This window comes from Ochotona princeps, chromosome 16 (assembly GCF_030435755.1).
Source record: "Ochotona princeps isolate mOchPri1 chromosome 16, mOchPri1.hap1, whole genome shotgun sequence".
NCBI lineage: Eukaryota > Metazoa > Chordata > Mammalia > Lagomorpha > Ochotonidae > Ochotona > Ochotona princeps.
The window spans coordinates 53,941,926-53,967,606 of record NC_080847.1 but is presented as its reverse complement, the minus strand read 5'-3'; the positions used below and the strand labels follow the sequence as shown (position 1 = coordinate 53,967,606).

The 25,681-nt window shown below is 63.5% G+C and overlaps 2 protein-coding genes across 4 annotated transcripts; both read left to right on the top strand.

The window, feature by feature from the left end:
- Positions 1-222: 222 nt before the first annotated feature.
- On the top strand, positions 223-18,095 carry NAPA (NSF attachment protein alpha). 2 transcript variants are annotated; one of them, XM_004597026.2, is made up of 11 exons: positions 223-459; positions 9,435-9,514; positions 11,224-11,340; positions 14,296-14,342; positions 14,848-14,925; positions 15,064-15,119; positions 15,197-15,281; positions 15,836-15,940; positions 16,564-16,632; positions 16,748-16,798; positions 17,527-18,095. In XM_004597026.2, the coding sequence occupies exons 1-11, from the start codon at positions 362-364 to the stop codon at positions 17,626-17,628; spliced, it is 888 nt and encodes a 295-aa protein (XP_004597083.1). In that variant the 5' UTR covers positions 223-361; the 3' UTR covers positions 17,629-18,095. The 2 variants fall into 2 exon arrangements, with proteins under 2 accessions (XP_004597083.1, XP_058530459.1); XM_058674476.1 differs by lacking the exons at positions 223-459; positions 9,435-9,514; positions 14,296-14,342 and having other exon boundaries at positions 11,281-11,340.
- A 1,063-nt stretch (positions 18,096-19,158) lies between these two features.
- On the top strand, positions 19,159-24,247 carry KPTN (kaptin, actin binding protein). Of its 2 annotated transcripts, none has more exons than XM_058674186.1 (12): positions 19,159-19,439; positions 19,642-19,724; positions 19,813-19,897; positions 19,984-20,038; positions 21,111-21,186; positions 21,454-21,527; positions 21,764-21,873; positions 21,943-22,023; positions 22,232-22,307; positions 22,531-22,666; positions 22,744-22,926; positions 24,039-24,247. In XM_058674186.1, exons 1-12 carry the CDS (start codon positions 19,217-19,219, stop codon positions 24,147-24,149), a joined length of 1,293 nt encoding a protein of 430 aa, XP_058530169.1. In that variant the 5' UTR covers positions 19,159-19,216; the 3' UTR covers positions 24,150-24,247. The 2 variants fall into 2 exon arrangements, with proteins under 2 accessions (XP_058530169.1, XP_004597084.2); XM_004597027.2 differs by having other exon boundaries at positions 24,034-24,247.
- The last annotated feature ends 1,434 nt before the right edge of the window (positions 24,248-25,681 follow it).

Below are 25,681 nucleotides of genomic sequence, written 5' to 3'. Positions count from 1 at the left end.
GATGGTGATGAATCACGATTGGCTAGCGCGCCGTCAGTAGGCGGTTGATCCGGAGTCCGAGGCCTCCCCGCATGCGCGAAGCAGGGATGTGCGCATGCGGGGAGGCCTCGTGACGCTGCTGGGAGGTAGGGAGTCGCGGGGCGGGGCGCGGCAGCCTGCGGGGGCGTGGCCAGCGGGGTGTGCGCCCCTCTACGAGGCGGCTGATTGGCCAGTTCCGGTCAGGTGGTGGCGGCCTCGGGCGGCGCGCGCAGGAGCGACGTCTACGCAGCCAGCTAGGCTCCCCGGCGGACTCGTCTCCCGCGGCCCGGCCGGGCCAGAGTCCTCTCAGGGACCCCGGGTAGGGCGGGTCTCCGAGGCCGCCATGGACAACTCCGGGAAGGAAGCGGAGGCGATGGCGCTGCTCGCCGAGGCGGAGCGCAAAGTGAAGAACTCGCAGTCCTTCTTCTCCGGCCTCTTTGGGTGAGAACCTAGGCCGAGAGGTCGGCGGGGACCTCGGCTCGGGGGGACGGACGGGGGAGGTCGTGGCCTGGGGCGGCGGGGGAAGGGTGCGGAGGCCATTCCGGGAGGGAACTGGGCCCGCTGGGGACGATCGGAGATGGTGGACGGGGCTCGGGCTGGTGAGGGACAGGCAGGGGCCGCGGAGGACGGGCGGGGAGGGAGGACAGCCGGGGAGGGAGGACAAGCAGTCAGGAAGGGTGCTCCGAGCTCAAGCCGGGCCAAGAGGCCAGAAAAGCACCTCGGCAGAAGGACTGCAAGCTGAGTCCTGCACGGGGGGCAGCCGCGAGGCCCGAGGAACCTGGGAAGGGCAGCCAGGGTCCAAAACCTTTGCAAGCTGTCCTTTGGATGGACGGGCCTGGGGCCAAGGACACCTGCAGGAGTAGCTGACCTTTCCAAGGACCCGGGGTAGGACAGGTGTCTGACCCCAGGCCGGCTTCATCCTGGGAGTGATGAGATGGGTGTGAAGCTGAGGCCTGGCTGAGCCACGGGATGCGGTGGCAACCCCGGGAGGAGGTTGGGGACCTGCCTTGGGACAGCAGTCCTCAGTCATCTCAAAGTCGGTGGATGGCAGCTCAGAGCCAGCTACCCTAGGCAGGATCGTGGTGGCTTAGGCAGGTCGGAGCCTCTCGCTCTGCCACTCGCCACCTGCCCCTGGGTGAGTCGTTTGGTCCCCTGATGAAAGGAGAGTGGCTGGCGAGACCTGTCTGGGAGGTTTGCCCCCAGATGGGTAAACACGCATCCCAGGCCGGGCACAGCGTCAGCCTGGCATATGGTACACACTCTGACGTGTCAGCTCTCCCCCAGGTCACTGCCCTCAAGGAAAGAGAGGCTGATGGGGCCTGGGGGGGAGCCTGCCAGGTGGCGTGGGGTGGGGATGTGAGGAGAGAGACGCAGCATCCAGAGGGGATGGGGCGAGGACGGGGGTTGGATCAGATCGGGGAGCTTTTGGGGGGCCCATGCTGAGGAATGCACCGCAAAGGGGCAAGTGGAGAGGACTGGGGATGGGGTAGGTAAGAACTTGGGGATGGATGTGAGGACACAGACTGGGGCCAGCTGGACTGGGAGGGAAGGAAGGGGGAGGGAGCTTGCTTTATTTTTTTATTTTTAAAAAGTTTTCATTGGAAAGGCAAATTTACAGAGAGAAGGAGAGAGAGAAAGATTTTCCATCTGCTGTTTCACTCCCCAAGTGGTCACAATGGCTGGAATTGAGCTGGTTTGGAGCCAGGAGCCTAGCTTCATCCAGTTCTCCGACACAGGTGCAGAGTCCCAAGGCTTTGGGCCGTCCTCCACTGCTTTCCCAGGCCACAAGCAGGGAGCTGGATGGGAAGTGGGGCCTCTGGGATTAGAACCGGCACCCATATGGGATCCCAGTGCATGAAAGGCGAGGGTTTAGCCACTAGGCTACCGCACCAACCCCAAGAGGAGTTTTCCAAGAGGAGCTATCCCGTTACTGGGTTGGGTAGTGTGTGGCACGCACCTGCAGGGAGTGACCGCAGTGCTGTGGGCTGCACCGAATCCTCAAGTGTGAGTAGCAACTCTGTGTGTCCTTGTGAGGGTAGGCCAGAAGCTGGGTTTCCAGGAATCATGGTCTCTGGCAGTTCCTGGTGTCCACTGCCTTTGGTGGGGAGTTAGACTGTTGCTGGCCTGCTGAGGTTGAGCGGCTCAGCTCAGTGGGACTCAGTGCTCCCCTGGGGAACCCCAGAACTCACCCCGGGAGCCGTAGAGGGCTCTGGGCAGTGACGACCACAGCTCCCGTCCAGGCGTGGAGGGAATTCCAGGGTGCTGTATCTCCTGGCGAAGGTGTAGCAGAGGGTACTCTGAGCTGCTCCTGGATGCCCGCGTCCCATGAGGCCACGCGAGTGGAGGCTGGCACTTGATCTGAGCCAGAGGTCTCTGAGAACTAGTGGAGTAGTGGAGGCCAGGCCCCGGGGGCTGGGGTGGACCACAGTGCTGGTGGGAGGCAGGGGGACGGGGCTGGGAGGGTGACGGAGGCTGTGTGAGGACAGCGGACGCAGCTGCCCGTCCCCTGATGCACCCTGGTGCTGTAGCTCCCTTATGCACTCCTCAACAATGCCTGTGAATAAAGCAGGCTCAGAGAAATGGCACAGCTGCCCGACTCCAGCATCAGCCGGATAAATGGTCACTGCCCGGCCTGGCTGGCTGCACAGGCCTCCCGCGTAGTCCCAGCACCTTGGGCACTGCTGTTAGGAGGGTATTGGCGCATGGAGCATCCAGGGAGCCAACTGTCTCTCCCGCCACCAACTGTTGGCTCCAAATATTCAAAAGAAAGCAGCTGTTGGGGCCTGCACTATGGCACCCAGGGTTAAGACACTGCCTGGGACGTCGGAGTCCCACATCTGAGTGCCAGCTTGAGTCCTGGCTGTTCCATGTCTGGCCCGGCTCTCTGCTGACACACCTAAGGCAGAGGAAGGATCAGATGGACTTCCGGGCTCCTGGCTCCCACCTGCCCTGGCCCCCGCTGCAGTGTCCATTTAGGGTGGGACATAGTGGGTGTGAGACCTCTTGCCAGCCACATCTCTCTGTCACTCTGCCTTTTAAAAATGTGAATAAATGTATCTTGAAAATGGGAGGAAGGACAGCAGGGGTGGCCCTCCGGGTCTCCCAACTGTGAGAGGAGTGCAGGTGGTGTCATGTGAGGAGTGGGCTGGGTGGGGGCCTTGCCCTCCCTTTTAGGAACCTCCTTACCACAGCTTCCCGAATAGGGAGGCCTGGTAGGAGAGCTGTGCCCCGGCTGTGTGTGCTGGTCGCCTGACGACTGCTGCCTTGGGTGGCCAGTGCTGGTCATAGTTCTTGGACCACCACACCCCAGCGGGCTTCGAGGCCCCGCAGGCAGGCAGCAGCAGGGAAGGGCTATCTCGGACCCTTCCCTTGGCAGGGGTAGGGGGGCACCCTGCAGCCCGGACTTCCATTCTGGAAGCAGGAGAGGACGAGGAGTCCCAGGTGTGGCGCAGGGAGCCAGTGCTGGCAGGCTGGGCTCTCCGGCTGTGCCCTGCGGGGAAGGTCCCGAGTGAAGGCCCATGTTCCTCTTGGCCGTCAGCTGGGAGGGTGTGTCTCCGTCTGTGAAGTGGAGATCGCCTAAGCCCAGGCTTAGAGCGATACATCGGGAGCCTGAAGGCCCAACACTCGGCCATTCTTGAGGGTGTGGTTGTTATTAGGGGTGTCCCCAAAGTTCAGTGGGGGGCACTGGAGAGGAGGAAGCCACAGCTGCTAGCATTGCAGGTTGGTTGGCTGGTCCCTCCTGCTGGGGCCAGAGCCTGAGGGCCAGCTTTTAGGACCGCAGCAATGACGCTAGCATGGAGGGTGCCCTGTTCAAGACTTGACTGGGGTCTTAGCTCAGCTCCCACTGGCGGAGCAAGCCGAGGCCCCAGTGCCATCTCCATCAGACCAGGGCCCCATGCACCCAACAGCATGTGCTTTTCAGCCAGGCTCAGAGCACGGCTTCTCCGAGGGCTTCAGGCTTTCTTGAGGAGGGGGCCTTGTCGCCCGCTTGCTCACAGGTCTTCAGGTGCCCCCTTTTTTTTCAGGAGGAGATCAGTTGCAGTCACGGAATCCTCCCAGTGGGGGCCCACAGGAGTACCGCTGTCATTGTCGGCTGGGCACCTGCAGGTGGCCAGGCCAGGAGGGCATGTGTGCCCCAGCAGCCCTGCAGGGTGCAGGGTGTAGACCAGGAACCCAGGACTGGTGAGCTGGCAGCTCGTGTTTGAAGCCAGGACAGCAGTCTGTCCCTGCCAGTGACTCAAGAGTTCCTGTCCCCGGCGGCTGGCACCTCCTCGAGTGCGTTTCTCCTGATACTCGTAGTCACTGGTGTGCCAGCCCTGTGCTGTGCCCCGTCCTCCCAGGGCCTCCCTGCTCAGGTTCCACAGCTCCGTGGGTAACCTGAGACTCCCTGCGCCCAAGGTGCTTCCCAGCCCCATGTCTCTACCCCCACACGCACTCTGGTGCTGCCCCTGCTGATGGTGGCACAGCACGTCACGAGGGAGCTTGGGTTTGGTGTGGGAGCTGGGCACTGGGAGGGTGTGGGGTGTGTGTGTGTGTGCGCGCGCATGTGCTGGGCACTGGGAGGGTGTGGGGGGTGTGTGTGTGCGTGCGTGCTGGGCACTGGGAGGGTGTGGTGTGTGTGTGCGCGCGTATGGTGGGCACTGTGAGGGTGTGGGGTGTGGGGTTTGTGCTGTGTGTGTGCTGGGCACTGTGAGGGTGTGGGGTGTGTGTGCGCAAATGGTGGGCACTGGGAGGGTGTGGGGGGGTGTGCGCATGTGCTGGACACTGGGAGGGTGTGGGGTGTGTGTGTGCGCAAATGGTGGGCACTGGGAGGGTGTGGGGGGGTGTGCGCGTGTGCTGGGCACTGGGAGGGTGTGTGTGTGTGTGCGCGCGTATGGTGGGCACTGTGAGGGTGTGGGGGGTGTGTGCGCGTGTGCTGGGCACTGTGAGGGTGTGGGGTGTGTGTGTGCACGTGTGCTGGGCACTGTGAGGGTGTGGGGTGTGTGTGCGCATGTGCTGGGCACTGTGAGGGTGTGTGTGTGTGTGTGCGTGTGTGCTGGGCACTGGGAGGGTGTGTGTGCGCGTATGGTGGGCACTGTGAGGGTGTGGGGTGTGTGTGCACGTGTGCTGGGCACTGTGAGGGTGTGGGGTGTGTGTGTGCGCGCGTGTGCTGGGCACTGTGAGGGTGTGTGGCTTGTGTGCTGGACTCTGCTGGTCACTGTGTGAGTGTGGTGTGTGTATGTGTGTGTCAGGCTCTGTGTCAGGACACTGTGAGAGTGTGCGTGTGTGGCTGTGTTCTTGCCTCCTGCCTCCCACTCCTGGAGCCTGAGCAGCAGTGCAGGGAGATGGAGAAACGAAGCCATGGCAGGCCCTGCCCTTGGCAGCCTGGGTGCAGGTGGGTGGGCCCCGCGTCAGCAGCCTGTACTCCCCTCCTGTCCGTCTGCCTGTCGCACTCCCCGGGCTGCTGAGTGGAGGAGAGGTTAGAGTGTGTGCCACCTGCTTGTTTCCCAGAGGATTCTGCGTCAGAGTGCGAGGCAAAGGACCCCAGGACCTCTTTCCCAGACCTGCTGCATCACTGCAGGTCTCTTGTCCTTACCCCTGAGCCCGGCATCCTGTTCTGGAGCAGGGCCATGCCTGGGCCCCCAGAGGACCTGGGGCTGCCCCAGGCGCAGTGCCCAGGGCAGGGTCGGGGGAGTCAGGACAGAGGCGCACAGGTGCCGCCATCCTTGCACGGGCTTCAGCCAGGAGATCGGGGTGGTGGGCCTGGCATCTGAGGGAAGCTGGGGCCCTGGGCCCTGCAGAGGGACCAGAGGTGAGGCCATAGCCTGATGGCATCTGCCCCACCAGCCTGCCTTTCCCCTGTCTTCGGGGAGCAGCAGGGGAGGGTGGCCCCCAAGGGGTGGATGTGGAGTGGGGGTGGCTGTGCCCGCGCCCTGCAGCACCCCTGGCCCCAGTCCTGTTGGGCCTGTGTGCGTTCCTGGCAGTACTCACCCCTCCATATGGCATTGCTCGGGGGTTGGTAGCTGCGCCCAGGAGCCCGAGACTGCTCCCCCGGCTTTGGGAGGGGGAGTGTGGTAATTATAGCCAGCCCCCACCAGCCCCCTCCATTCCCGGCATGGCTTGGAGCCCTGGTTGAGGCAGCCCGTGGGAGGCGGCAGGGGCCACTGTCACCACACATACCACCCTGCCCTGCAGAGAGAAGCCCAGGCTTCCACGGAGACCGAGGGAGGCGGCGTGGAAGCCACCCAGCCCGGAGAGAGCCATGGGGGTCCCCAGGTGTGGAGCCTGGTGCTGGGCCCTGCCCCTGCCCTCCTCTTACACCCTTGTCCTGCCCCTGCCCTCCTCTTACACCCTTGCCCTGCCCCTGCCCTCCTCTTACACCCTTATCCTGCCCCTGCCCTCCTCTTACACCCTTGCCCTGCCCCTGCCCTCCTCTTACACCCTTATCCTGCCCCTGCCCTCCTCTTACACCCTTGTTCTGCCCCTGCCCTCCTCTTACACCCTTGTTCTGACCCCTGCTTCCCTTGAACTTGCCACGCTTGTTTCTGTCTCAGAGCCTTTGCACATGGGCTGAATTCCATGGGCGGCTCCTGGGTGGTCTCTGAGAACTCAGCAGCAGCCCCCAGGATCTCTCCTGCACAGCCCCCGCCCAGCAGCCTCCCGGACTCTCCTGCACAGCCCCCCTACTCTTCTGCACAGCTACCCCCGCAGCAGCCCCCCCACACTCTCCTGCACAGCCCCCCGCAGCAGCACCCCACACTCTCCTGCACAACCCCCCACAGCATCCCCCCTGCGATGCTTGTCCCTGCCCATGAGCCCATGCTGTCTGGCAGCTGGCTTGCAGGGTGTGCTCAGCTTCTTCCCCGGGTGGATCCGTGTCTGTGAGTGGCTTCCTGGGTCTGCCAGCGACACCAGACAGGGCTTTTTCTCCCAGGTTACCCGTCTCACGTCAAAGGAGGAGGGAGGAAGCCAGGGACACCCTCTCCTCCCATCCTCCCCTTGGGATGAGCAGGAAGGGGCTGGTTCAGGGGAAGGTGGAGACCAGCGGGAGGTGGAGGGTATCTGAGCAGGGCTTCCCACCGCGGTTGGACCCCCGCACAGCTGCAGTCGCAGAGCTGGGGTAGGCTTGGCTGGCTTGGTGTGGGATCGGAGAATTCCGGCCTGGCCCGCCACAGGCTTTGTGCTGCGTCTGCCCCGTGGAGCCCTCACGCAGGGGCTATACTGACTGCTGCTGGTCTCCCGGCCCCCAGGCGGTGGGCGCTGCTTCAGAGGGGGACTGCATCATGTCTCCGAGGGCCTGGGTCTGCGTCCTGGCTCTGCTGCCACCCTCAGCTTCCTGTCAGCGTGTCCCCGGGAGGCATCAGGGAGACCCAGACGTAATGCAGGCTCCTGGCCTTGGCCTGGCCCGGCCCCAGCTGTGTGTGGGCATTTAGAGAATGAACCAGCGAGGGGAACATCTTTCTCTTTCTCTCTGCCTCTCACATAAAAATAATGAAGTAGAAACTGAAAATGGCCCTGCCATGCTGCAGCCGGGGGTCAGGAGGCCAGGACGGCAGCCCCCCAGCCCCTGGCCCTGGGCTCCTGACTGGCTGCAGCCAGGGGTCAGGAGGCCAGGACACCAGCCCCCCAGCCCCCGGCCCTGGGCTCCTGGCCAGCTGCAGCCAGGGGTCAGGAGGCCAGGACGGCAGCCCCCCAGCCCCCTGGCCCTGGGCTCCTGACTGGCTGCAGCTGCCCTGACAGTCACAGCAGCTGCATCTGAGCTCAGCCCTGTGCCATTTGCCCACCAGCCCCAGTCATCAGAACCCCCTGGTGGGTCTTAGGGAGCGGGGCTTGGTGGTACTGCAGGGAGGTGAGCCAGAGCTGGCCCCCAGCTGCTGGCTTGGCCTTCCGCTGGGGGGCCGGGGGACGCTGAGGGCCGTCTGTGTGCCTTCTGCCTGGGCTGTGCCCATTTGCTCGCCCCTCGGACAAACACACGGAAGAGCATCTGATGCCCATTGGGTGGGCTGTGGCTGCCAGTGCTGTGGGTAGTGGGAACACAGACAGCAGAGGCCGAACCTGGATTGGTAGGGGGACACGGAGCAACAGAGGCACAGAAGCGACCTGAAACTTGAAGTCCTTGAGCCCTGAGGCGGGAGAGACTACTTGGCACTGCCCACAGGCAGGAAGCCAGGGTGAGCTGCCCAGATAGGGTGCCCTGTGGTGGTGGTGGTTTTACAAAACACACCCCCGGGGCTGGCATTTGGCAGAACTGTGGTTAAAATGCCTGCATCCCTTACTGGAACTGAGTGCCAATCTAGCTCCCTGTTAGTGCAGGCCCTGGGAGGCAGCAGGCGGTGACCCAAAGCTCGGGTCCCTGCCAGCTGTGTGGGAGACCCGGAATGAGTTCCAGGGCCCTGGCTTCCCCCTGGTCTGCTGCCACTGTTGCTGGCATTTGGGGAATGAGGCAGCAGGTAGGAGAGCTTCGCCACCTTTAAAGTAAACTGGTTTTTTTTTTAAAGATTTATTTATTTTTATTGGAGAGTCAGATATACAGAGAGGAGGAGAGACAGAGAGGAAGATCTTCTGTCCTATGCTTCACGCCTCAAGTGAGCGCAGCAGCCGGTGCTATGCCGATCCCAAGCCAGGATCCAGGAACTTCCTCCAGGTCTCCCACGTGGGTGCAGGGTCCCAAGGCTTTGGGCTGTCCTCAACTGCTTTCCCAGGCCACAAGCAGGGAGCTGGATGGGAAGTGGAGCAGCCGGGATTAGAACCGGCGCCCATGTGGAATCCCAGGGCGTTCAAGGCGAGGACTTTAGCCACCAGGGCCCTGAAGTAAACTGTTTTGTTGAAACGTACTGCTGTGTGTTTCCCAGGTCCCTACTGTTGCGCAAGGAAGTTCTTTGCGGCTTGTTTGCCACTTTAAATAATGCAGTGCTGAACATCCGTGTACCTTTCTGATTCGTTCTCCAGCATAAATTGATCGACTGATGTATTGCTGGACCGCCAAGCCAAATATAACTGTTGGCATTTAAATTAATCCTCCTCCTTGAGTAGATAAGACTCAGAGGCGGCCCCGGGGATGAGCCTGCCTCCCACGTGCAGCCCCGCTCCCAGACGCCACAGGAGGGGGACGCTCGGCCAGGCAGTGGGCGTGTTTCCAGGGATAGTTTGTGTTTCTGCAAACGTGTGTGTTCCTGTTCTTTTCACGGTTTTCCTGGTTTGTTTTTATTTATTTTCAAGCCGACAAGCACATCTTACGCACCTGTTTAGGAAGGGGATCTGTGTCAGCCTGGGCTGGCCTGAGCACCCTTGGGGCGGCAGTGGGAGAAGCCATCCGCAGCGGGGCCGGAGACAGAGAGCCTACCCAGCCCTCTGCAGGGGGCAGGGGCTGTGGGCGTGGCGGGCAGGGTGGTCTCCTGACTGTTGTCTCTTTGCTCCCTCCCCCACCCTCCTCCCAGCGGTTCATCTAAAATAGAGGAGGCCTGTGAGATCTACGCCCGCGCAGCCAACATGTTCAAAATGGCCAAGAACTGGAGCGGTACGTCAGCCCGCACACTCCCTCCCTCCTGCCACGCCGCCTCCTGCATAGGAAGCCCCTTGGCCCACCTGGCTCCTGAGGCCTTGGCCAAGGGGAGGAAGGAAAGCCGCTCGGAGGTGACTGGGTGCCCATCAGGAGCATCCGTGCTGGGTTCAAGTGCTCAGACTTTGGGGAGTTGTCTGTCAAGGCAGAGCCAAGCTTCCAGCCGAGGGTGCCCCTGTAGGGCTCTGCCAAGCAGCAGCAGTGCGTGTTCAGCTGCATCGGCTCCGGCTCTGTCCCTGTCCTGTGTGCCTGAGACAGGCACCTGCCTGGGCCACAGCCCAGGAGGCTGGGAAGGCACCATCACACAGGGTCAGTGGGAGAAGTTCTGGCAGGCAGCACACTGCAGCTTCCAGTGTTAATAGGGCCAGATCCGGGACCCCGGAGAGAGCTGCCTGTGTAGCCCGGATGAAACACTCTGGCTGTGAGGCCGTAAACCTGGGGTGCGCAGCTCTGGGGTCACGTCCTGGGTGGACGCCCCGAGCTCTTCCTGGAGCCTGCCGCAGTGAGGACCCACTCCCACAGCAGCAGCTGGGTGCTCACTGTCACAGAGCTTGCTCTTCAGAAATACGTGCACTCCAGCTCCCCAGTTGTTTAAATGGAAGTCCTGGGCCATTTGCCCCCTCCGGAATTAATCATGAAATCGTAGTGTAAGGCCTAGCAGGCTCTGTCTCTTCATGGCCAGGAGCCAGGCCCACCCTCCTGCAGCCCAGTAACCCTGAGCTTTGGTCTCAGTGCAGCATGGGCTACTGGAGCCACACACACGGGGAGACCCTGCTCGCTCCTGTGAGCCTGGGACGCACGCATGTGCATAAAACCACGGGATCAGGCAGGGCACTGCGTGTGGGCAAGCCCGGGGCAGACTGCCTCAGCTGGGCCTCCTGCCTGCCAGCAGCTCTGTGTGTGTCCCTCAGCATGCGCCATGTGCCTCCCCTGTCCCCACATGCCTCACGGCACGGTGCCCTCTGGTGCCTGGGCCACAGGAGCCTGCCTGCAGCTCAGAGACGCGGCCAGAGGCATGGGTGGGAGGGTCACATGAGAAGGGCCCCAACAGGTGTGGGGGACGCAGGGACCATGCTGTGCCATCTCCTGCACACAGCCCCTGCCCAGCCACGCTGTGGCACAGCCTTCACCTTGCCTTCGGGGGTGCCTCAGGGTTTCTCAGTGAGGACTGCCAAGGCAAGGTGATGAGAGTCACCCCGGTGGCTTTAGAAAGCTGTTTTCATCTTGGAAAAGGCAGAATTTCCATCTGCTAGTTCACTGCCCACATGCCTGCAACAGCCAGGCGCCTGGAGCTCCCTGCCAGTGTCAGGTCTGAGCACTCAACCAGAGCCATCCTCACCACTACCTTCTGAGGCTCGTTAGCAGGAAGCTGGCTTGGAAGTGGAGGTGCAGGGACTCAGCCAGTGCCCAGATAGGGGATGGCAGTGTCCAAGCAGCAGCTTAACCCACTGTGCTGCACCCCTGGCCCCTCACTTGCCTCCACGTGCTCCAGAGTCCTGGGCTCTGCCTGTCCTCCTCGGACTGGGGGCGCAAATTGCAGCCTATCCCCCTACCCTGTCCACGTGCAGCATGGGCTGCTACTGAGGCAGCTGCCTGCTCCCTCGGGCCCCCGGCTGGCACTCCAGGAGCCCCAGCACTGCTCCTGAGGCCGCCATGTTCTGTTGCAGCCGCCGGGAGCGCCTTCTGCCAGGCTGCCCAGCTGCACCTGCAGCTCCAGAGCAAACATGACGCAGCCACCTGCTTTGTGGACGCTGGCAACGCCTTCAAAAAAGCCGACCCCCAAGGTGAGGGCCACCTCGGGTACCCCCCATCCTCAGGTTTCTGTGCCACCCTGCCTTTTTCCAGGGCTGACACATGATAGGTGGGTGGAGGCGCACGGGTGTCAGCCTCCCGCTTGGCTCCCTTCCTTCCGGTTGGCATCGGGCATCTGCTCCAGGCCCTGCCTCCCCTCAGCCACCTCGCACGCGCAGCTGGTCGCTCCCCTCTGCAAACCGGGAGCATGTGGGAGTGGGCGTTGCGATTCAGACCCACCGCCTGCCAGGGGGAGAGGGAAATCTGTTCTGATGTCGGAATTAACTCGCTGAAGGGGGGGCGCATGCCAGGAGCAGCCAGGTAGAGAGCGGAAATGCTGACCTGGCTTCCCCGGATGCTGGGAGAGAGTTGGGGGAAGGTGGCTGGCAGGGCTGACTCGGTGCCCAGTGCCTTCCCACTGAGCTCCTGGCAGCTCAGCCCCACGCGGGTCTGGGGTGGAGAAGAGGTGAACGTTAGAGATGGAGAAGGCAGTCGTGCTGCAGGCCCGGCCAGCACTGTGCTTCCCAGGCTGAGCAGCAGCTCACGGGTGCCAGCCTGAGGGGCACCCAGGGTGGGCCTGGCCAGAACCCTTGGCTGGATGGTCACAGCAGTGACCTCAGGTGACCCTGTGTTTGTCTGACATCCTCTTAGGATGGGCCCCTTCCCTCCCCCCAGGCCTCCCTCTGGCCCTGGGGAGCTGGGCAGCCTGCAGGTGCCACTGGCTGGCCACCCCATCCAGAGTGACTGGAAGGACTTGTTCCCCAGGCAACCACAGATTGACTTGTTGCTCCCAACCTTTGATCTCAAGCCAGGAGGAGGTGTGATGTCATGGCTGGGAGCCCAGGGGCCAGCGTGGCCTCCTGCCAGCTGGAGCTGACACGGGGGCCGACAGAGACAGCTGTGGGAGACCAGAGGCTGACCTGGCGGAGCACTGGGCATCTGGTGCTGAGCAAGGAGGGGTGTCTGGGCAGTCCCAGCACCACCGCCTAAGATGCCAGCCCCAGTGCCAGCTCTGAGTCAGGGACTGACCAGGCAAGCCTCAGCACAGGGCGTGGTTGCCTCCCGGGTCTGGGAGGACTCTGCTCCTACCATGACCTTGAGTAACTCACTGTTGAGCTGGGAGATGATCCACAGGTGGGCCAGCCCATGGGGTCTCTGCTCAGCCTCCAGGGCCCGTGGGAGCCTGGCCCGCCTGCTCCCCACAGGCCTCCTGCCCTCAGGCAGCTGCTGTGGCCTGCAGCCTGGGCTGCAAGGAGAGGGCTTGCTCCTTCTTCACCGTGAGCCTCCGCAGGGGGTGACCATGGGGCCTGTGGTGGCACAGCTGCGGCTGGGTCCTCATCTCAACCAGCAGCTTTGTCAGACTGGGCCAGGGAGGCTCTTCCCTGCCCGCCTGTGGGTGTGTGTGCATGCCTGCAGCAGGGACATGGCCCAGCTCTCACTGGTCCTCCCTCCTCATCCATTCACTCCCTGCTGCATTTATTGGGGAGCAGCGCATGTCGAGTTGCAGCCACCTGACCTCATCAAGCCCACTGGACTTCTGGTGTGATTACAAGATTCACCCCATTTCCAGGACGGGGCCAGGCAGGGTTCCTAACTGTGGAGAGTAATAGCACTGACCTGGCTTCCCCCTGCGGCTCCTGCAGCAGAGTGGATGAGGCTGAGAGGGCCCGGGGACCTGAGCCAGGCCCAGGGTGAGAAGCCTGTCTAGGAGCTGGCTGGGCATCTGGGCACTCCCTGTTGAGGACGACAGTTCCTGGAGTGAGCAGCAGGCTCAAGGGGGACTCAGCCCCATGAGTCCCTGTAGCTCCCTGCGGTCGGCCTTGCTGATGGCAGCAGGGAGTCGGCGCCCCACCGGCTGGCAGGCCTGGCATGGCTGCTCACTGACATACAGGCTGTGTGCTGGGGTGTCCTGAGCGTTCTGGCCAGGAGAGGGAGCCAGCCAGCGAGGAGCCGGGCCCCAGGTCTGAGCTGTGGAGGATGGAGGGTGTGCCTGGCCTGTCCGTTCCCGCTCCCCACAGGGCCTGGCTCTGCACCTCGCAGGGCCCAGCCGGCTGCTAGCTCCGTGGCTGCTTCCGGGTCTGTTCTTTTATGAAATGTGCACACGTGCCGGCTCCTGCTGCCTCACTCCTCCACCTGCCAACTCCCACCCTGCCTTCTCTGAGCCTTTTGAGGATCCCCGGGGATGCAGGAAGCCCTGCAGAGTTCTTGCTGCAAAGAGGTGCTCCCAGATGCCCCAAGAGCCACAGGCCTGAGGTGCAGTGCCCCCCCCAGGAGAGAGCATGGCATCACAGCCAGACCAGTACAGCTGAGCGGGCACCGGGCCAGACGCCCCCTCCCCAGCCCCCTTTCCCGAGATGCCTTAAAATAACGTCTTCAAGAGCTGGCTTTCCTGCCAGAAGACACCTCCTACTCACGCCACTCTCTCCAAATAACCTGTCAAAAAAAAAAGCGCTTTTTGCAAATTTGAGATCATGCAGGAGATGGCAGGACAGCGCCAGCCAGTTCCTTGGGTGCGGTGCTGGAGTGTCGGTTTCTGGTAAAACCTTCGGTTTGAGGGGCCAGTGGGTTGCCAGGGGAGAGGGCTGCGTCCACCTGTCTGCCCTCCCACCCACCGGGATGTGGGACAGATCAGTGCAAGACACACCCAGGGGCTCTGAGCACAGGGCCTCCAAGGTCACAGGTGCCAGGCTTGGCCACCCTGGCCCCACCAGCCCATGTCCTTTGAGAACAGGATCTATACAGCTCTGGCTCAGGTAAGAGTCAGGCCACTGCACACATGCGGCCCTGCCTGGGCCTCCCTGGGCCAAGGGCGGGGCCCCGTTGGACATCTGTGCGTGGGAAGCAGTCTGACTATGTCCTGGGCCTGCCGCCGTCCTCCCGCAGCACCTGCAGGCCGCTACACGGACTTCAGCTTCTCATGTCTTCCCGCCTCCCTGTTCCCTCCCCAGAGGCCATTAACTGCCTGATGAGAGCCATTGAGATCTACACAGACATGGTGAGTGTCCCAACTTCCCCCTCCCCCAGCCAGACACAGGTGGAGAAGGGGACGGGACAGCCCGAGCGATTTGGTCATCTGGACACAGCTGGGCTGTCTGGGTCGTTGGCTGCAACCTCCACGTGGTGCTGAGAGCGGGAGTGTCCAGCATTTTCCCCTCCCTGCTGCCCAGCCCTTACTCTCAACCTCTTCATGCCCCCTCTGCCATCCCGTGCAGTGCTGGGCAGGGTGGGGCCACAGCCCTTGCCGTGGCGACAGCAGTGACCACGACCCTGTGCCCAGCACAGCGCTGCTGAGTGGCCTCTGTCCCACACGGCGCCCTGCGAGGTCAAGGCTGAGACCCAGAGCCTCATTCTGCAGCTTGTCCTCAACAGGACGCCAGCAGGGCCCTGGACGCTGGGCGGAGGCTAGTGGCCAAGTGCCCTGCCCAGCCTTGGGTGTGCCCGGTGCTGGCCTGGGGCAGGGGTGTCGGTGGCCTCAGATGTGTCTTCCTGCGTCACCCCAGGGCCGGTTCACGATCGCAGCCAAGCACCACATCTCCATTGCTGAGATCTACGAGACCGAGCTGGTGGACATTGAGAAGGTATGCGGGCACTGGAGGCCCTGCCTGGGTTGGCGGCTGGGCCCGGGGCCTCACTAACCTTCCCCACGCCCTGGGCACTTCGCTGCGGGCAAAGGTGCGAGGCCTCCTGCTGCAGCCCGCGTGCCCTGGTCTTCCCAGGCCATCGCCCACTATGAGCAGTCTGCAGACTACTACAAGGGCGAGGAGTCCAACAGGTACCGTCCCCCACCTGCCCGCCCCGCCCCACCCTCCATGGCCTTGGGCCTACCCCCTCACCACTCGCTTCCCGCAGCTCTGCCAACAAGTGTCTGCTGAAGGTGGCTGGCTACGCAGCGCAGCTGGAGCAGTATCAGAAAGCCATCGACATCTATGAGCAGGTGGGAGCTGGCCTCACACCTGCTCCATTGCTCAGCTGGCTAACGCTGTCCACCCACAGACCTCTCCCACACGCCCTTCGCGCCCCCTCACGTCACTTCCTGGGGAGCCCTAGGTGCCCCCTCCATAGCAGGAGGCAGGAGTGTCACGTGGCTGCCCCTGCTGTGCAGGGCGGGCTGGGTTGTGGCCATGAGAAAGGCAGGCAGCTGGCCCCGGGGGAGAGAGGGGCGGGCACTGCCTCATGTTCCTGTAGCTGCCACCCCCTGCCCACCGACGCACCAGCCTCCCATGGCTGACAGCAGGGCTGCTTGCCGTGGTCTCGGGCGTTCTGCGAGGCCCACAGACACCTGGCTTCAGCACACACCCCCTGCCACCACCAGGTCCTGGGTCCCCATCGTTCAAGCTCCCGTTTCTGACCCAGGGCCAGCCTTCCCCCCACTCCCCACCAGGGCTTCCGAGTTAGCTTCATGCTGGGGCTCAGGCCCGTTCCCCGCTGCTCCTTGGGGCCTGGCTGTGGCTGCCCTGAGCTCATGGTACCGGCTGCTTGTGGCTGCAGGTGGGGACCAGTGCCATGGACAGCCCCCTCTTGAAGTACAGCGCCAAGGACTACTTCTTCAAGGCAGCTGTGTGCCACTTCTGCATCGACATGCTCAACGCCAAGGTGGGCCAGCAGCCGCGAGGGGCACGCTCCTTCCTCCCCTCATGACAGCTTGGGCACACATTCGTCCTGGTTCTGTCTCCCCTCCCAGCTGGCTCAGCACTGGGTCCTCTCCTTGTCCTTGCCCTTAACACAGCCCTTGAGGTCAGCAGCCCAGCACTGCCCACCTGTGTGCTCTCGGGCAGGGCAGAGGGAGCCTGTGGGCCCTTAGCCACCAAGTGTCCACAGCAGCTGCCAGGGGTGTGTGTGGCCAGCAGGGCTTGTGCTCTTGCCGGGCCAGGCTCCCACCCCCCAGCCCTGTGCCCTGAGCAGGGTCACCAGCCTTCCCCAGGGTCTCCTCCCCAGCTTACAAAATTGGGTCCCTGCCATCTTGGCCCTCACTGCAGCCGTGGCCAACAGCAGCAGGAGCCCTGGATACCTGCCTGGGAAGCCCTCCCCCACACCCTCCCCTGTAGCTGGCCTCGCAGCCAGGCTGGCTCCAGGCTCTTCTCTCGGAGGCACTGCTGGGCACCAGGCCAGGTGGCCCCGGGGGGGGAGGGGCCTGCAGCCAACCTAGGTCCCTATAGCTGCCACGCCATGGTCTCCAGCAGCCCCTCCGTTAACTGCCCCGCCCTCTCCCTGCCCAGCTGGCTGTCCAGAAGTACGAGGAGCTGTTCCCAGCTTTCTCAGATTCCCGGGAGTGCAAGTTGATAAAGGTGAGTGTCACGCACACTACCCCCCACTGCCCTGGCCAGAGGCGGGAGCCTACAGGCGCCAGCGCGAGTGGCAGCAGCCCACTGGGTCTCTGACCCTGCCGTCTCTCACTTGCAGAAGTTGTTGGACGCCCACGAGGAGCAGAACGTGGACAGCTACACGGAGGCAGTGAGTGGCCCCTGGTTCTGGCTCACTCCCTTCTGCCCCTTGCCCCCACCCCTACTGGCCTGGCAGCCACTGGCACCCCCGGAAGCCTCAGCAGCAGCCCAGGAGGGTCTCCCCATCCTCTCTGCCCGCCAAGGGCAGGGTGGAGGTCCTGGGGGGTGCAGGAGGAGCGCCTGGAGGGGAGGTGGCCTGTGCCCCCTCTCAGGGCAAGGGACAGGAAGGAGCACTCCTCTCCCTGCGGCCTGCCCCTCCCGCGGGCTACTGCGATGTTCTGGAACTTGCTCGTCTTCGACTCAGGTCCTAATTTGGGCCTCTGGATGATGCCTGCCAAACCCCCCCTCTGTGGGCAAATTCCTTGTAGGAATGGAGGCCCTACACGAGGGCAGGTTTCAAGCCCACCATGTTCTGCGTGTCCGTCCCCTCCCACCCCACCCCAGCCGGCGGCCCTCCCCTCCCCCTCCACTGGGGCGCGGGCTGAGCCCCTCCCGTGCCCTCGGAACTGGGAAGCGGGACCGTTTATAGAACCAGCACCGTAAGTCATGCCGTAAAAGCAGAAATGTCACGCCCAGGACAGCACCGACTGGGCTACAGCCTGCCCACCCTCACCCCCAGAGACTGAGAGTGCCAGGCACACCCCCGGGAAGCCCTGGGACTGCGGAGTGGGCCTTGGGCTGGGGGCTTTGGAAGGAGCAGGAGGGCTGCGGCTGAGCGCCCACCCCACGGCCCCACAGGTGAAGGAGTATGACAGTATCTCGCGGCTGGACCAGTGGCTGACCACCATGCTGCTCCGCGTCAAGAAAACCATCCAGGGTGACGAGGAGGACCTCCGCTAAGCTTCCTGGCCTCCCCAGGACTGCCCCACCCCGCCCCAGGGGCACGGGCCAGACGGGACAGTCACCCTCTGTTCTCGCTGCACCCCTCGCCCTCCGCCCTGTATTTAAGCCCCCAGAGGCGCCAGCTGTGCAAAACCTTGGGTTCAGACCTCTGCTCTGGGCGCTGCTTTGGGCTGGGGTGGGCATCCGTGCCCTGAGCAGCCGGGTCCCCGGGCTGGGTTCTGTGTCTGCCGGGCTGCTGGCAGAGCTCTGAGCACACGTGGCCTGAGCCTGCCCTCCTCATAGGGTAGGTTCCTCCCCACCCCTACCCCTGCTTCCTGCAGCCCCAACCTCTCAGGTTTGACCCCAGGCCCTGGAGCTCCCGGGGTTACCCCAGCCCCTGCTCCTACCCTAACGCTTTGAGGTTTTGTTAGCCAGAAGCGACAACTGGCCCAGGAAAGAAAATAAAAAACACAACTTTCGCATGAGTCTCTTCCTCCTCACCTCTGCTGCCCACAAGGGTCCTGCCCTCCTGCCAGCCCAGGGGCCTCTGGGACAAGTAGGGCACACCTGCTCCAGCTGAGCTTGGCCTGGGGTGAGGTTGCAGGTCTCGGCCACACCTCCCCTGGGAGGAGAGAGCTGCTGAAGCCACCTGGCAGAGCTGGCAGACCGACCGGATGGCCGGTCCTGGCCCCACAGCCAATGGGTAGGGCAGGAGGCAGTAGTTCCCTGTCAGGGTAGGGGAACAGAGAGGCGCTCCCAGGAGCCCTCTGCCCCTGGTCCAGGGCTGTGTGCCAGGTCCCCACTTGGGGAAGGGCTGGGAGATTGGCCTGGAAGTGGCCAAAGGCATTCACCATGCAGGGGGGGCAGGGAGGTTGCTGGGAGATGGGCCAGCCCCCCTCCCCAGCCAGCCAGCCGACCTGGAAGCCACCCAGGCGAGGTTCACAGACCCAGGAGCTGGCACCTGCCAGGACTGGGGACTGACTCCCAGCGTCTGCCCTGGGCACTCTGAGGGACCCATGTCCACTCTGTCAGCCGGGAGTGGCCAGCCACCACCACCTGTCGGGCGCTATGCCAAGGCCCTGCCCCACCCTGGAGTTCCTGCTCAGCCGAGCCTGAAATGTGCACTCGGTACAGGCATCTAGCCCCCACCTGCTGCAGCCCCGTCCCAAGTCCGCGCGTGCCCTCCTGCACAGCGTGTAGCCGTTGTGGGGGGCAGATGCGGGCTCTGCCTCCAGCGAGCCTGCTAATGGGGTGGACAGGGGTCTGGCTCAGCACCATTGCAGCTTTTGAACAAATTGGTACTTGGAACCCCTTTAAGAGTGATTCCATGCAAGTATAGGCAATGTTCTTGCTGTTTCCTATTCTGCCTCCCACGAGGCCTACAGCTGGCGGCCACCAGCCACCACGTCCCACCTCGGTCCCATTCCTGCCGCCAAACCTTGCTTAGCGCTGAAATGGACCCGGAGAGACTACGCAGGCGCAGCAGTGCTGCCGCCATGTCAGTAAAGGGCAGCGACGGCCGCTTCCGTACGTCATCAGTGCGCGACGGGCGGGCAGCCGGCGGCTCAGGTGGCTCCGAACCTGGGTGTGAGGGCTGAGGGGCGTGATGGGCGAAGCGGTCGTGGCCGCGGGGCCCTGCCCACTGCGCGAGGACAGCTTCACGCGCTTCTCGTCGCAGAGCAATGTGTACGGGCTGGCAGGCGGCGCCGGGGGCCGCGGGGAGCTGCTGGCCGCCACCCTTAAAGGCAAAGTGCTCGGCTTCCGCTACCAAGACCTCCGACAGAAAATCCGGCCGGTGGCCAAGGAGCTGCAGTTCAACTACATCCCCGGTGCGTGGCGCCCTGCAGCTGAGGGGCGGGCGGTGTGCTGACCAAGGGTCAGGGTCCTTGGAGGCGAAGCTGACCCACATGGGCGGAGCTCAGGGGCTGATGGTAGGGCGCAGGATGCCCCAGGGGGCCAGAGGCCACCCGTAGGTCACACTTGGGGCCTCAGGGTTCCCTGAGGTGTGACGTTTGAACTGTCCCTTCCCAGTGGATGCTGAGATCGTCTCCATCGACACCTTCAACAAGTCACCCCCAAAGAGGGGCCTGGTGGTGGGCATAACCTTCATCAAGGTACCCAGAACGCCACCCTCCTTTCCCCTGGGGTGGGTCCCCCAGCCTGCTGCCCCTGCCTGCCCCCTCAGGCTGCGTCTCCCCGTAGGATTCAGGCGACAAGGGCAGCCCCTTCCTTAACATCTACTGCGACTACGAGCCGGGCTCTGAGTACAACCTCGACTCCATCGCCCGTGAGTGTGGCTTGGGACGCGGGAGGGCTGGGCGTGGGGAGTCTCCTGGCACATGCCCCGTGCCCACGTGCCCGTGTCCCCTGCAGAGAGCTGTCTGAACCTGGAGCTGCACTTCACTCCCTTCCAGCTGTGCCACGCCGAGTGAGTGGACCCTGGATTCCCGCACGTCCTCCCCCAGCCGCAGCGCAGGAGACCTGGCTTCCGGTACCCCCTGCCTGCATCAGAGCCTGTTACTGCTTCAGGAACGTGAAAGGGGGGAGCCAAGGAGACCAGGAGCTTTCTTTGGAATTTCCCATGCGGGTGCAGGGTCTTTGCCACCCTCCGCTGCTTTCCTGGGCCATAAGCAGGGAGCTTGATTGGAAGTGGAACAGCCGGGACTTGAACAGGCACTTGTGTGGAATGTTGGCAAGCCAGATGCCAGGCTAACATGCTACGCCCCAACACTGGCCCAGAGTATCACGTCCCTTAGCTAGGGGTCAAAGCCAGGAGACAGGTCCCACATGGGTGACAAGGGCCACTCATTTGAGCCCTTGCCCCAAGCACCAGTGGCCACGGACCTCAGGCAGATCGGAAGAATTCTCTGGCTGTGATGTTCGGTATCTCACCAGCCCCATGGCCAGAGACACCTTGCTTCCTGGAGTCCGAGAGTCTTCAGGTCCACAGAGGCTAGGGTCCCCGGTGTGTCTGCTCCACTCTAGGGTGCCCAGGGTCCAGCACGGGGGCCAACTATCAGAGTCTGAAGGCCACAGCCTCTGTCCCAACTGCCCGGGGTGCCAACAGACAGTGTGGCCCCCTACCACTAGCACTTTGCTCAAAATGGGCAGTGACTGGGGACTGGCGTGCAGATCCTGGAGGGTCAGCCTCTGCCCTGGCAGGTGAGAGTTCTTCAAATAAAAGCTTCTAGCGTGCTCTGCTGTTCTGGGTGCATGTACACACCCACCTGTTCCCAAGGAGACAGGAAACATACCTCAAAGGTCCTGGGGCTGCTGGCGCCCTGGGTAGCTGCAGAAGGAAGGTTCCACCAGGTACCAGGGATGGGAGGCCACAGTAGTCCCCAGTCTGGGAAGCAGGGCATAACCTTCATTTGTGCACCCACCCCCAGCAGCTGCTCCCCTGGCCCTGAGGGTTGGGGAGACCCAGAAGCCTCCTCCTGCCCCAGGGGTGCTTCCACAACACTTGGCCGCCCTGAGCTTCCAGGTGTCTCCGCCTGCAGGGTTCAAGTCGGGGATCAGCTGGAGACTGTGTTTCTCTTAAGTGGGAATGACCCCGCCATTCATCTGTACAAGGAGGTGAGGCTGGTGGGCGGGGCCGCGGAGTGGGTGTGGCCGTGGCTGTGTTGTGGGTGTGGTCATAGAGTGGGTGGGCGTGGTTGAAGTGTGTGGTGTTGTGGTGGGCGTGGCTGTGTCGCAGTGGGTGTGGCCATGGGGTGGGCGGGCGTGGTTGAGCTGTAAACAGGGTCGTGGTGGGCGTGGCTGGGTGTGGGTGTGGCTGTGGAGTGGGCAGGTGGCCGGGTTGTGGTGTGGCCCTCGGTGCACTGACCCCCTCGGTTACCCCAGAATGAGGGGCTGCACCAGTTTGAGGAGCAGCCTGTGGAGAACCTCTTCCCGGAGCTCACCGACCTGACGAGCAGGTAGACACCAGGTGGGGGGCGCAAGCTAGGGCCGGGGTGGGGACGGGGCAGGCCACAACCAGAGCTGCAGAGGAATGGGGCAGTCGGGAAGAGGTGAGGGGGTTCAGTGACCAAGTGTAAAGACTGACCCCCAAGAAAGCAGGCTGCGAGGTCCTGGGGCTGCTGTTGGGGAGAGGGGTTGGAATGCCTACCGCCCTGCACCACCCCACCCACCTGCCTGCTCTCTCCTAAACCAGCGTCCTGTGGCTGGATGTACGCAACCTGCCCGGCACCTCGCGACGCCTCTCGGCCCTCGGCTGTCAGAGCGGCTACGTCCGCGTGGCCCACGTGGACCAGCAGAGCCGAGGTGGGGTGCTGGGCCCAAGGGGCTGGGGGAGGAGGCGGGGCAGGACCTGAGAGCCTGCCTTCCACACAGTGGTCCTGCAGGCGTGGACAGTGCTGCAGGACGGCCCGGTGTCCCGAGTGATCCTGTTCAGCCTCTCGCCGCGCCCTGATGGTGAGCTCTGTGCAGGCTACAGACATGCCAGCCCGTCCTCTGTCTCCTGTCTCCCGGGACCTGGCTTCCAGTCCTGCCTCTAACCCTGCCAGTGGCAGCAGCAGCAGCTCACGGCTTCCTCTCCCACTCGCTGCAGGCACGTGAGGAGGGGCCTGTCCCTCCCCTTACCATCCCTCCCCCTTGCCAGCTCCCCTTCCTCCCCACCCAGAGCCCGGGGAGCGGCCGCAGCAGGAGGAGCACAGCGTGTTGGTGGCCAGCATGCTGGAGCCAGCCGTGGTGTACCGGTGAGAGGGCGAGGTGGGGCTGGCGGGCGCCCTGGGGTGAGGTTGGAGCTAGGCAGCCGGAGGGTGGTCTGTGCCTGATGTGGGAAATGATGGCGCCTCATCCAGGAAGCAGCACAAGGCATCCGGATGGCAGAGTGGGGCGGGGGGACAGACACTGTGGAAAACAGCCACAAGGGGCCATAGGAGTCCAGGGAGCCTGTCCCCGCTGCGCCCCGCCCTACAGGGACCTGCTCCGGCAGGGTCTCGAGGACCAGCTGCTCCTGCCAGGCAGTGACCGGTTTGACAGCATCCTTTGCGGCCTGGTCACCGACGTGGACTTGGACGGACAGCCTGAAGTCCTGGTGGCCACCTACGGACAGGTGGGCCTTGAACAACACCCGCCCCCCACCCCCGCGTCCTGTGCTGCCCGTGTGACCATGCCCCTGGCCCCCTGCAGGAGCTGCTCTGTTACAAGCACCAGGGCCCCGAGTCGGGGCTCCCCGAGGCTGAGCAGGGCTTCCACCTGCTGTGGCAACGGAGTTTCTCCAGCCCCCTGCTGGCCATGGCGCACGTGGACCTGACAGGAGACGGGCTGCGGGAGCTGGCTGTGGTCTCCCTGAAGGGGGTGCACATCCTGCAGGTACCCAGGGCTCCCCAACAGTGATCCCCAAGAGGGCGGGGGAGAGGGGAGGTGTGGGGAGAAGCCAGGCCGGGAGCTGGGTGGACACGGGGATCGGGCTCCAGCCCTGGCCAAGCAAGGGGCCTGGCTGCCAGTCAACCCCCTACCTGCCCCCGCTGGGGGAGAGTGACCGGTCCCTGGAGGCCAGGCCGACTCCCAAGAGTGGGAACTGCTGAGAGTTCCTGCAGACACCATCACAGGGACCCCAGATGTGGCACTGACCCCACACCCACCCCACCCCAGAACCTGACCCTCCCCCTTGCCTTGAGGCTGTGGCCACACTGGCTCTCCCTCCCTTTACCTGCAGTGTGGCCCCAGCCCCCTTCTGCAGCCGGCTTCCCGTGTCCTGCTCCCTCGTACCTGGCACCCTCTCCCTTGATTCAAACTCTTAGCTGAGCTGTGGTCTTGGATCCGGCCTTGGCCCCCTAGCCCTGCCTTGGGGGCCTCACCCCCATGACCTCAAGGGAAATGAGGAAGGCAGAACCCCAGGGGAGGGGTCTGAGGTCGAGCCGCAGTAACAGGACAGGACGGAGGTTAGAGCCAGTGGGGAGGTCTGAGGTTAGACCGTGGCGGAAAGTGCCGACAAGGTTAGACCTCCAAAGAGGGTGTGGGCCAACCACAGGAGGAAGGATTCCCCTGCGCTGTGTCCCTGCCTCACACCATCCGTCGTCATGGTCTGCTTTCAAGCCGTTCCACCGTGGCCTCCGCGGCCGCTTCTCTGCAGGTCTCACTGCAACCCTTCCCACTGGGGCTCAGCTCTGCCCCGTGCATGGCGACAGACCCATCACTCTCACGCTCTCTGAAGGGACCTGCTCCTGCGGGGTCCCCCTCACCTCTTTCTGCCCCCTCCCCCTGCCTGGGACCATGCCCACACATCCATCCCTCCCCACAAGCTGAGCTCACCTCAGTTCCCTACACTTGACTGTAGGCCCTGTCTGTCCCTCCTGCGGTCTAGCCTGTGTCCGGGACTCCTCCCTCTCCCCCGTCCAGCCGTGCCCTACTCACTGACAGCCCTGCGCAGGCACAATCTACCCAACAGGGCTCAGCTCTGCCTCCACTCTCTCACAGCACAGCCTGATCCAGGCCTCGGAGCTGGTCCTTGCACGACTGCGGCGTCGAGTGGAGGAGCGGAGGAGACGTGGGTTTCAAGGCTCGGAGGACAGGCTGGGCCCAGGGCCTGCTGAGCGCCCAGCCTCCTGATCAGCCCGCCCCTGCCCATCACTCCCCAGGCCTGGGGCAGGTCTCCCGGTCCTTGCCGTGACTGGAGAAGATAGAGGGACACCGCCCCTCTGTGTCCTCACAAAGCACCCTGCCCTCTCCCCCTGCATTTGCCCACCCGTGAGGAGTGAGGCTGTCACGATTACCGTCATCCTTTCGTGTGGCAGGCATCTGCCGGACACCTGCCGTGTGCCAGGCTCTGAGCTGGAGGAGGGACTCATCTAGGAATCCAGGGGGGACGCGGGGGCTGAGAGGAGGCAGGGAGAATCGGGGGCCAGGCCGGATGGGGGGTAGGGCTGAGCTCTGATCCCAGCACTGTGAACCACCTCGGAGGATTAGGAACAAGGTCAGATGACAGGCAACAGGCTACAGTTGGAGCACGGCAGGGCCGACTCTGAAACGGAAAGGAGCTGTGTGAAGTTAGACTCCTGGGGCAGGCCTGGTTGAGGCGAGTGGTGAGGTGAGAGTGAATCCACCCTAGGAGAGAAACGACAGGCCCGGATGGAGCCCCCTTGGGGGTTCGGACCCAGAGTAGAGGCTGTGGGTTGGGAAGGGCCACTGTGCAGAAACTGTGGAGGGTGTAAGGCTAGACCCTCTATCAGCAATGCCCAGGTTAGACCCCAGCAGAAAAGAGTTGCCTTAAATCCTGTGAGGCCACACCCTGGCCGAGGAGCTGAAGCCGTCACTGGCTGGAAGCGCCTAGGGTGTGCCATCCCCTTGTGAGGAGGTGCGTGAGACAAGGCTGATGTCCCCTTGGGCACTGGAGGAGCTGCCCCTCGCCCTGCTGCCTGCTACCCGTCCCCATGGAGCTGCAGCCTGGGGCCACCCTGGCCAACTGTCCTCCACCCCCTGCCACCACCAGCACCCCCAGAACCGTCAGCAGGAGTAGGAGGAACTTGGGGAGATAGGAGCCCAGGGATTCTTGGCCACCAGTCCCCATCCTGTCCCCAGAAACCAGGCACAGGCGTGGGAGGCTAGAGGGAGCTGGATCCTCTCCCCGTCCTGGCAGCAGGCCCCGAGGGCAGCCAGCCAGGGCTGGCATTGGGCACGAGCAAGGTCTCTTCCGACCTGCCGCCCCCACCTGCAGGGTTGAGGGAGGGGCCGCTGGGCTCTAGGTGCACTGTGGAGAGGCAGGCAGGTGCACAGACCGGTCTGCTTCAGGGACCCTAGGTGTGCCTTCAGAGGCCTGGACCACCTACCTGCACTTGCCGTTCTTGCCAGACCTCGGCATGGACGCGCGGAGTGGAGTGGGGTTAAGGCTGGGGATCTTGTGACAGCACCTGACCCATCCCCTCCACCCCGAACCTCTGTTTATCTCCCTGGAAAATGGGACTAATTGCAGCCTTTTCCCCTCCCAGCGGCATTGGCATGAGACTCAACGGTGTCAACATGTGTCAGGCGTTTATATATTAAAGAAAACAAAATGTTGTGACAGTGACTGCCACGTGGCAGGCGCCGTCTGAATGGCAGCTCTTGTTACTATTATTAATGGGTGCCT

Excerpts from the sequence above, each read along its gene's own strand:
- KPTN (XM_004597027.2), top strand. The coding sequence starts at position 19,217 with ATGGGCGAAGCGGTCGTGGCCGCGGGGCCCTGCCCACTGCGCGAGGAC. Across the intron at positions 19,440-19,641 it reads GCAGTTCAACTACATCCCCG|TGGATGCTGAGATCGTCTCC; the intron begins GTGCGTGGCGCC and ends GTCCCTTCCCAG. Across the intron at positions 19,725-19,812 it reads TGGGCATAACCTTCATCAAG|GATTCAGGCGACAAGGGCAG; the intron begins GTACCCAGAACG and ends GTCTCCCCGTAG.
- NAPA (XM_004597026.2), top strand. The coding sequence starts at position 362 with ATGGACAACTCCGGGAAGGAAGCGGAGGCGATGGCGCTGCTCGCCGAG. Across the intron at positions 460-9,434 it reads TTCTTCTCCGGCCTCTTTGG|CGGTTCATCTAAAATAGAGG; the intron begins GTGAGAACCTAG and ends CCCTCCTCCCAG. Across the intron at positions 11,341-14,295 it reads CAAAAAAGCCGACCCCCAAG|AGGCCATTAACTGCCTGATG; the intron begins GTGAGGGCCACC and ends TTCCCTCCCCAG.